The sequence below is a fragment of the Camponotus vicinus genome, unplaced genomic scaffold (genome assembly GCF_025532165.1).
Source record: "Camponotus vicinus isolate PSW18456_S1 unplaced genomic scaffold, iyCamVici1.0 SCAF_8, whole genome shotgun sequence".
Lineage (NCBI taxonomy): Eukaryota > Metazoa > Arthropoda > Insecta > Hymenoptera > Formicidae > Camponotus > Camponotus vicinus.
Window position 1 is genome coordinate 6,737,918 of NW_028141980.1, and position 9,784 is coordinate 6,747,701.

The 9,784-nt window shown below is 49.1% G+C and overlaps 1 protein-coding gene across 1 annotated transcript; it reads left to right on the forward strand.

The window, feature by feature from the left end:
• The first annotated feature begins 716 nt into the window (after positions 1 to 716).
• Positions 717 to 5,565, forward strand: LOC145976364 (uncharacterized). The gene is made up of 4 exons (XM_083107427.1): positions 717 to 927; positions 984 to 2,218; positions 2,292 to 2,992; positions 3,057 to 5,565. Exons 1-4 carry the CDS (start codon positions 717 to 719, stop codon positions 5,563 to 5,565), a joined length of 4,656 nt encoding a protein of 1,551 aa, XP_082963553.1.
• The last annotated feature ends 4,219 nt before the right edge of the window (positions 5,566 to 9,784 follow it).

A 9,784-nucleotide genomic window follows, 5' to 3' on the forward strand; every position in this document is an offset into this window, starting at 1 on the left:
GTCGTCAAAATCAGCGTAGCGTATGGGCATGCGCGCCCATACGTCACGATCAGCTGATTGCTAATCTGCTGACAGAAAAAGGTTGCGCGCATGACAATTAAAGAATTGTCAACGTCAGGCCTCATCGGCGGCCAATTGTACGCGGCGCCATGAGGTCACCGCTAAAGTACAAAAATTATTGGGCCACGTCGCAACGGGCCTAAAATTCCGCTCGCCTTATAACGGATACCGCACGCGAGCAAGTCGAAGTCTCGCACTTTACGTTACACTGCACTTTTCGCTCAACCGCTTCGCTAAACCGCTATTTCAGTATTCGACCGCTTGCTCACTTTCGACTTTCGCTATTCTTTTCGTTAATAGTTCTTCGGAAAACCGCTTCGATCAAACCGCTGTGAAAAACCGCTCTGTAATCTGAAAGAAGATTAACTTTCAGACTCTGTATGTATATGTATATTTTCTAAAATTATAATTGTGGTGTCGTGCAATAAAAAACCAAAAAACACAAAAAAATTACGTGTCGTGGCTCGTCTTTATTATTTGATCATGTGGTGTCCTCCTGCAAAACTTTGTCGCTTCGCGCCTCTCGTAACGACGCGTTCATCCGCGAACATTTTCTGGTCCTTCGAGCCGGAGTATCATCCGCATACGCAGTTCGTGGGTGAAATTCACGTGTGTCGTCCAGTGCGCGAACCTGAACAAAAAGACAATTGGTAAAAATGAGTGTCGACTTGAAGGCGTTGCTCGAAGCACAGAGCGACATCCACGGGCGAATGTCTCACTCAGTGGACAATCTGCGTAAGATGGGCGTCTCGAATATCACCGCCGAAGCCATCCAAGCTCGCCTACATCTCCTCGAGACGCTGTGGAACAAGTTCGAGGCCCAGCACAAACTCATCAGGACAGCGCTGAAAGATAAATATTTCGAGAGTGAGTACGCAAAGGCAGATTTCATTGATATCGCGGAATCTACTTACGTAACACAGCGGAGCACGTTAGTCGGGTACGCGAACAAACTCAAAAGCGAGCCGTCCAGCGCGCCCAAGACCGAGGCTCACCAGGAGCACGCGCTCAAGACATCGTTGCCGCGGATAAAGCTCCAGACGTTCTCTGGCGCGTACGGAGATTGGCCAGCGTTCCGCGATATCTTCCTGTCCATAATCCGTCAGTCTCCAACGTAGAGAAGCTGCATTACCTCCGTACTAGCTTGCAAGGTCCTGCGGAAAAATTAATCCGGTCATTACCAATTGTCGGGGGCAACTATGAGCGGGCGTGGACGATTCTGAGCTCGCATTACGAGAATAAGCGGGAACTCATTCGCACCAACTTCGCTGCTTATACCGCCGTGCCAAGAATGAAAGCCGCAACCGCCGACGAGCTAAGTCGCATTTATAACGCCGCCACGAATACTGCCATCAACGCTCAGGAGAGCATCGATAGGCCCATTGCCACGCACGGGATGGACCTTTTCAATCACTTGCTCGTCGAACGATTCGATCCGCTAACTCGGATGGAATGGGAGTCCTCCATACGCGATTCCGTCGATCCGCCGAGTAATGCCGTGCTGATGGACTTCATTTCAAAGCAGATCCTCAAACTAAACGCCGTGCAGACGAACTCTGTTGCGAAATCCGGAGGAACTTCCAGATCCGCGAAATCGCATTTTGTGAAACGCACATCCGACTCCTCGACGTGCGCCGCATGCAAGGGCAAGCACTCCCTCATGCAATGCACGGAGTTCAAGTCGAAAACCGCGAGCGACAGAAAGAACTTCGTAGAAGCAAACAAACTGTGCTTTAATTGTCTTGGCAATCACTTCCTGGCCAAATGTCAGTCTATGAAGACTTGCTTCACGTGCAAGTCACGACACCACACACTACTCCACGACGCATACGCACCATCCGACGGAGCGAGCTCATTATCGGCCAAACGTGTCGCGTCAGACCGCAAGGCGATCCTCCTCGCCACCGCACGCGTCACTATCACGGATCACCTGGGGAGGCCTCAAGACGTTCGCGCGCTGATCGACCAGGGATCGGAAGTCTCTCTGGTCTACGAGACCTTGGCGCAACGCTTGTGTCTGCTGCGGATCCGCTCCTCGATGGTCATCGCCGGGATTGGAGGAGCATCCGGAGCAACTCGCGGAAGGCTATCCCTGAGCCTCGTCTCTGGAGTGACGGGAGCTTCCAGTCATGGCATACGTCCTTCCGCGCCTCTCGACGTACCAGGGTCCCATCGTGCGAAGTACCATCACCTGGCCACACATTCGCGGTCTCTCTCTGGCGGATCCGCAGTACCTCGACCGAGACCCCATCGAATTACTGCTCGGCGCGGACGTGTACTCCGCCATCCTTCAAGATGGTCTTCGCAAGGGGCGCAAGGACGAGCCCATCGCGCAGCGAACCTCACTCGGCTGGATCCTGTCAGGAGGTAACAGGGCCACGACCCAGAGCAGCCAAAATACCCACCAATGTTCGGTCGATCACCAGCTGAACGACCTGGTGCAACTGTTTTGGGAGCAAGAAAGAGAGACCGCCGCTCCCGTCGCTCTCACCGCCGAAGAGAAGAGGTGCGAAGACCTCTTCACCCGCGAGCACACACGCACCAACACCGGACGGTACGTTGTTAGGCTGCCGTTCACTGGAGCACCGCCCTCTCTCACTGAGACCCGCAAGCCAGCCGAACGTCTGCTCCACGCCATGGAGCGCCGCTGCTCAAAGGACGCTCGATTCGGCGATCTTTACCGCGGCTTCATGCAGGAGTATGAAGACCTGCAACATATGGAGATCGTAAACACCTCATCCGAACAAGAAGACACCGCTAAGTGCTACTTACCGCATCACGGAGTGCTGCGGGAAACGAGCACAACAACGAAGCTCAGGGTCGTGTTCAACGGCTCACAGCTCACGACCTCGGGCACCTCTCTCAACGTCAATCTGCTGACGGGCACCAACCTCCTGCCAGTTCTCGCCGACGTGCTCCTCCGTTGGCGCTGGCACCGCCATGTCTTCGTGACGAACATGGAAAAAATGTACCGCCAAATCCTCATCCACCCGGAGGACCGCGACTACCAACGGATTCTCTGGCGGCACCGTGCCGCCGACGACGTCCGTGAATACCGCCTACGAACGGTCACGTATGGCGTGCGTGCCATTTCTCGCCATACGGACCCTACGCCAGCTCGCCGACGACGAGGGTCGGCGATATCCGCGTGGAGCTGTCGCGCTGCGCCGCGATACTTACGTGGACGACGTCGTCACCGGAGCGAGCACCATCTCGGAGGCCACCACATTGCAGCGGGAGCTACACAGTCTCTGCATGGCGGACGGGTTTCCGCTTCGGAAGTGGGCGGCCAACAACACCAGCATTCTGGCTGGAGTCCCGCACCGGCTCACCAGCTCACCGCACTCGTGGTCACACGAAAGCCACGCGACACTGGGTCTTCACTGGCACCCGGCCAGTAATCACTTCACTTTCTCGGTACAACCGCGTTACTTCACTGAACTCACAAAAAGACGCGTCCTGTCCGAAACCGCAAGACTGTTTGATCCCCTAGGGTGGCTCACTTCAGTCACAATGCGAGCCAAAATACTAATCCAGTCCGCCTGGTTGAAGAAGTTGGACTGGGACGCTCCTCTTCCGTCGGCAGACGCCTTATCCTGGAGGAACCTCCTCTCCGATCTTCCGCACCTGAACGAGATCAGGGTCTCTCGCTGGTTAGGCAGCGACGGACCGCACGCACAGGTCGAACTCCACGGGTTCGCCGACGCCTCGGAGCGAGGATATGCCGCGGTGGTGTACCTCCGCTCCATCACTGGAGATCACACCGCACTTCACTTGCTGGCTGCCAAGGGCAAAATCGCTCCTGTGAAGCCAGTATCATTGCCGCGACTCGAGTTGTGCGCGGCCACTCTATTGACGAATCTCACTCTTCACACGCGCACCCTTCTAGGTCTGTCCACAGCACCAGTCTTCCTGTGGTCTGACTCCAGGGTCACGCTGAGCTGGATCCAGGGACACGCCTCCCGCTGGAAGACCTACGTGGCAAACAGGGTGTCACAGATCCAGGTCCAACTGCCCGAAGCTCGATGGCGGCATGTGCCAGGAAAGGACAATCCGGCCGACTGCGCCTCCCGAGGAATCCAACCGGGTGACTTGATCGGCCATCCGCTTTGGTGGACAGGACCATCCTGGCTGCTGGGTAGCGAAGCACTTTGGCCAAGCAACGACTGCGTCTTGCCAGACGCGGAACTGCCGGAGCAACGAGCCGTCAGCTCGCTCAACGCCGTCGGCAAGGCCATCACCGAGCCAGACATCCTTCTCCGCTTTTCGTCGCTGCACCGGCTGCTCAGGGTGACGGCTTGGAGTCTTCGATGGCGACAAAAAACCGTTCAGAGGACGCACAACCCCGCTGACACCGCACAAACTCTCGAGCCACACGAGATCGAAGACGCACTTCTACGATGGGTTCGAACTGCACAGGCACTGCACTACCACACCGAAGTCTCACTGAGCAAGGAACGTGCCTTGCCACGCAGCCCGCTCACAAGGTTGAGTCCTCATCTCGACGTCAGCGGCGTAATGCGAGTCGGAGGCCGACTCAAACACGCCATCCTGTCTCACGATGAACGGCACCCGATCATCATTCCGCCGGATTCCTGGTTGGCAAGGCTCCTAGTGGATTCCTGCCACCGTAGAACTCTACACGGAGGAGTGCAGCTCACCCTCGGGCTACTGCGTCAACGATTTTGGATCCCGCGAGGTCGAGCCATCGTCAAGAGATCCATCTATCGATGCGTCACGTGCACGCGATGGCGAGCCACCGTACCGCAGCCACTGATGGGCAACCTCCCTCAGGAGCGAGTGACTCCGGCGCGTCCATTCCTGCGTACCGGGGTGGACTACGCCGGTCCGATCCTCATCCGGACCAGCAAGGGGCGAGGCCATCGAGCAAACAAAGGTTTCATCTCTGTCTTTGTCTGTCTTAGTTCCAAGGCAGTTCATCTAGAGGTTGTCTCCGATTACACGGCTGAGGCGTTCCTGGCTGCCTTCCGTCGCTTCGTTTCCAAACGGGGACTCTGCCACGAGGTGTTCTCGGACTGCGGCACCAACTTCATCGGAGCAAGCCGAGAACTCCGAGAGATGTATCGCGCCTCAACTGCCGACGGCCGTCGCATCGCAAAGGCAGCAGCTTCAGACGGCATAAGGTGGCGGTTTAACCCGCCCGCAGCTCCTCACTTTGGCGGACTTTGGGAGGCAGCCGTCAAGTCGACGAAGCACCACCTTCGAAGGGTCATCGGCGAGGCAACGCTCACCTTTGAGGAGATGACGACTCTTCTCACACAGGTGGAAGCGTGCCTCAATTCGCGCCCGCTTCAACCGCTGACCGACGATCCGGACGACTTGACGGCTCTCACACCCGGTCACTTCCTGATCGGAGCTCCTCTTCCGTCCCCGAGCCATCGCTTGCCACCGAGAGAGATAACACGCTGTCACGATGGCAGCTTCTCCAAAAAATGCGCGATCACTTCTGGGAACGATGGTCGCGCGAATATCTCCAGACGCTAGCCTGCAGACCGAAATGGCAGAAAAACGAGACCGGCCCAAGCGTCGGCGACCTGTGCCTCCTGCGGTCGAAGACAACACCTCCAACCCGGTGGCCACTCGCCCGAATCACGGCACTGCACCCGGGAGACGACGGCGTAACACGCGTGGTCACCGTGCGCACAACATCCTCGGAGTTCGTCCGGCCACTCGCGAAGATCATCCTATTGCCAGGAGCCGATACCGCCGCATCTCCAACGCACTCGGATTCGTGAGCTCTTATAAACTCCGAATTTTCGTAAATGTCTCATCCGCATTGTATAATATTCACTCACATTATGTTTCACGGTATCATATTTCCGGGAATCGTACCGCGCTTAATCACATGTAATTATATTCAGGCACATTCAATATTATGTGCGATCCGCGAGCCGCGTCAGTCTCTTTTTTTTTCTTTTCTGTTCTCTCTCTTGCGTCACAATTTCACGTTCACTTTCACATTTCACTGCATCGCGAGATTATTCACAAATTCACTCTGTACATTTTCTCATTATTCATCACTGTATAAATCTCATTACATTCACACGATACTATCCTCGCGAAAGACACGAATAAACTGAACAACACGTGTCTTTGTACTACGTCACGCATTCCATTCATTGATCGCGATCAACAACTCACCGATGGAACCGTTCGCGACACCTGTCCGCACACGAACACACTCGCAAATTTCGTCATGTACTGACGAGGCGGGCGGGATGTTCGAAAATCATAAAATTCATCCCGAATTAAAGTACTTAAAATATTTCGAATAATGTTCGATAACTCTAGAATTCAAAATTAACGGGCGTCGAGAAACTTCTCGAGACCTCTATTCGCCAGAAAAACTCGATCGTTCGAATTATCTTTAATTTTTTTGAGACATAAGAAACGCGTGTCATAAACATCGACAACAACAATGTCAACCATCGTCAAAATCAGCGTATGGGCGTGCGCACCCATACGTCACGATCAGCTGATTGCCAATCAGCTGACAGAAAAAGGTTGCGCGCATTAAAGAATTGTCAACGTCAGGCCTCATCGGCGGCCAATTGTACGCGGCGCCATGAGGTCACCGCTAAAGTACAAAAATTATTGGGCCACGTCGCAACGGGCCCAAAATTCCGCTCGCCTTATAACGGGCACCGCACGCGAGCAAGTTGAAGTCTCGCACTTTACGTTACACCGCACTTTTCGCTCAACCGCTTCGCTAAACCGCTATTTCAGTATTCGACCGCTTGCTCACTTGGACTTTCGCTATTCTTTTCGTTAATAGTTCTTCGGAAAACCGCTTCGATCAAACCGCTGTGAAAAACCGCTCTGTAATCTGAAAGAAGATTAACTTTCAGACTGTATATATATATATATATATATATATATATATATATATATATATATTTTCTAAAATTATAATTGTGGTGTCGTGCAATAAAAAACCAAAAAACACAAAAAAATTACGTGTCGTGGCTCGTCTTTATTATTTGATCGTGTGGTGTTCTCCTGCAAAACTTTGTCGCTTCGCGCCTCTTGTAACGACGCGTTCATCCGCGAACAGGGTGGTTTTTAAAAATTGTTATTATACGCTTAATTAGTCTTTCTACAAGTCATAACTAACAGTACAGATTTTATATTTTTGTGGTGCACCGTTTCTGAAATATTAGATTTCACCCCCAATGGGTTGTTTTTAAAAATTATTATTATACGTTAAATTAATCTTTGTAGAAATTTTAACTAACAGTACAAGTTTTATATTTTTATGGTGCACCGTTTCTGAAATCACAAACCATTTTATTTCTGGTTCTTTTCCATTTCCTGTTGCATCATTCCATAGTAGTACATATTATGTAAAAGTTTATATATTTGCAGCGTAGTCATAATAATAAATAATACAACAATAATATAACATAATGTGAGAGAGAGAATCTTCTGCGTAGCCACATAATTGATTATATAGTATTTCTGCAATCATAGATTTATATATTTACTGCATAGTCAAGAATGATTGTAGAAATATCATATAATCATAATTATATGACTATGCAGAAGATTATTTTCTCTCAATATGTTATATTATATTATTTATTAATATGACTTTGCTGTAAATAAAAGTAATTATTATTAATTTATTGATAACAATTTATTCATATCAATAATAATTTGACATGTATATGTTTGACATGTATATATTAATTTATTGATAACAATTTATTCATATCAATAATCGACGCAAGACACTACCGTGTCTCTTGATTTGACATGTATATGTCAATTACGAAGCGCCAGGCGCCAGCGCCTCCGCCATCTGGTGTCGACAGCGGCAGTCGTACGCCAAATTGTGTTCTATATATATTGTTTGATGACGTGGACGTTTCTTAATCGTATTTTCACGATTTTAGAATTATATATCGCGATATTTCCACTTCTACAGCTCGTAGAGTAAAAATAAAGACACTTTTACTATATAATTCGAACATAAGCTATCGATTAAGCCTAATAAGAGCTCGATCCGTTCAGCGGTTATCGTAATATAATAATATGAAATAATCTGAACTGGTCTCAATTTCCCGTCTCGCGTAAAGAGACACGGCGCGCGTCTTGCTAGAGAGATGAACTCGACGCAAGACACTACCGTGTCTCTTGATATCGGAGAAAAAAGTACACAAGCATGGAAACATGCTACAGACTACTATACGTGGTATCGTTTGCGGCCCTTCAAACTGCGGTAAGACAAACGTGTTGATTAGTTTGATAGAAAGTCCGTACGGTGTACGTTTCGAGAACGTGTACGTATACTCGAAATCGCTTCAACAACCGAAATATAGATACTTGGAAAATTTACTAGCACATATAGACGAAATTGGTTATTTTACATTCTCTAATAACAGCGATGTCATTCCACCGAGCGAGGCGCTTCCGAATTCCATCTTTATCTTTGATGACGTGGCATGCGACAAGCAAGATACGACAAGAGAGTACTTTGCAATGGGTCGACACTCGAGCGTCGACTGTTTCTATCTTTGTCAAACGTACGCCAAGATACCTAAGCATCTTATACGCGACAATGCGAATCTTTTGATTTTATTTAAACAAGACGGCACAAACTTGAAACATGTGTACAACGATCATGTAAATACCGACATGTCTTACGACGATTTCCGCGCATTGTGTCAGAAATGTTGGCAACGCAAATATGGCTTCGTAGTCATTGATAAAGACAGCATGTTGATCAATGGACGATATAGAAGAGGATTTAATGATTTCGCGATACCGTAAAGCGATCAGTCGTCATCGACACATCGATCGAGCATCATGAACGGCGATCGTGAAAAGATTGCGAGAGAGATTGCAAAAACGAGCGAATCAATTCGCAAAAAATATCGCGCTTTGAAAACTGGTAAAATGGAGGAAGACGTTGCATTGGAAAGACAATTTAAGCCAATTACGGAACCTTTAAAACAGCTTGTCGAAAATACTGTGGAATCTGATGCGCCGAAAATCGAGCCATTGAGTTTAACGTTTGGAGAGAAGCACGAGGAAAAAATAAAAGAGTCAAAGCAAGGAATAGAGCGAGCACGGATAAATATGCCGATAAACGATTCGCCGATATATTCGACACCGAATCGATCAAAACGAAGGAAACAATTTTCTATGGCTACTGTTTCTACTCCGATAAAAGTACAACCGCGTCAAACAATGCCATCCCCATCCGTCGAAGAAATTTACGAGACCACGCCCGATTCGTTTGTAACATCGGTCCGACATGAATTAGAAACGTCCGAAGGTCAGAAAACGTTCCGAGATCATTTTGGTCCACTAGCGCAAAAATATTACGTCTACGGTGTTAAATTTACCAGCGAAGGAATGATGCTCGGTGATAAACGTTTCGATGTGGACATGGAAGATAATATAATTATCGATGGAATAAAATATACGGGAACCGAAGGTATCTACGATTTGATTTTTAGAAATATTCCCAATCATAAAAAATACACTCAAGACGATTTGTATAAATATCAAAGTATATTAAAAGCAACAAATGCGCATAAACGTGACAACAAAGTTAATAATCCTATTAAAAGTAATAAAGGATACAAGTACAAATATATAATTGCACCATTATTCCCCGATAGAAAGGTGGGAAGAGGTATAGACGCACCATGACGCTAAGCGACAACATGATCGATTACGTGCATTGGAACGATCC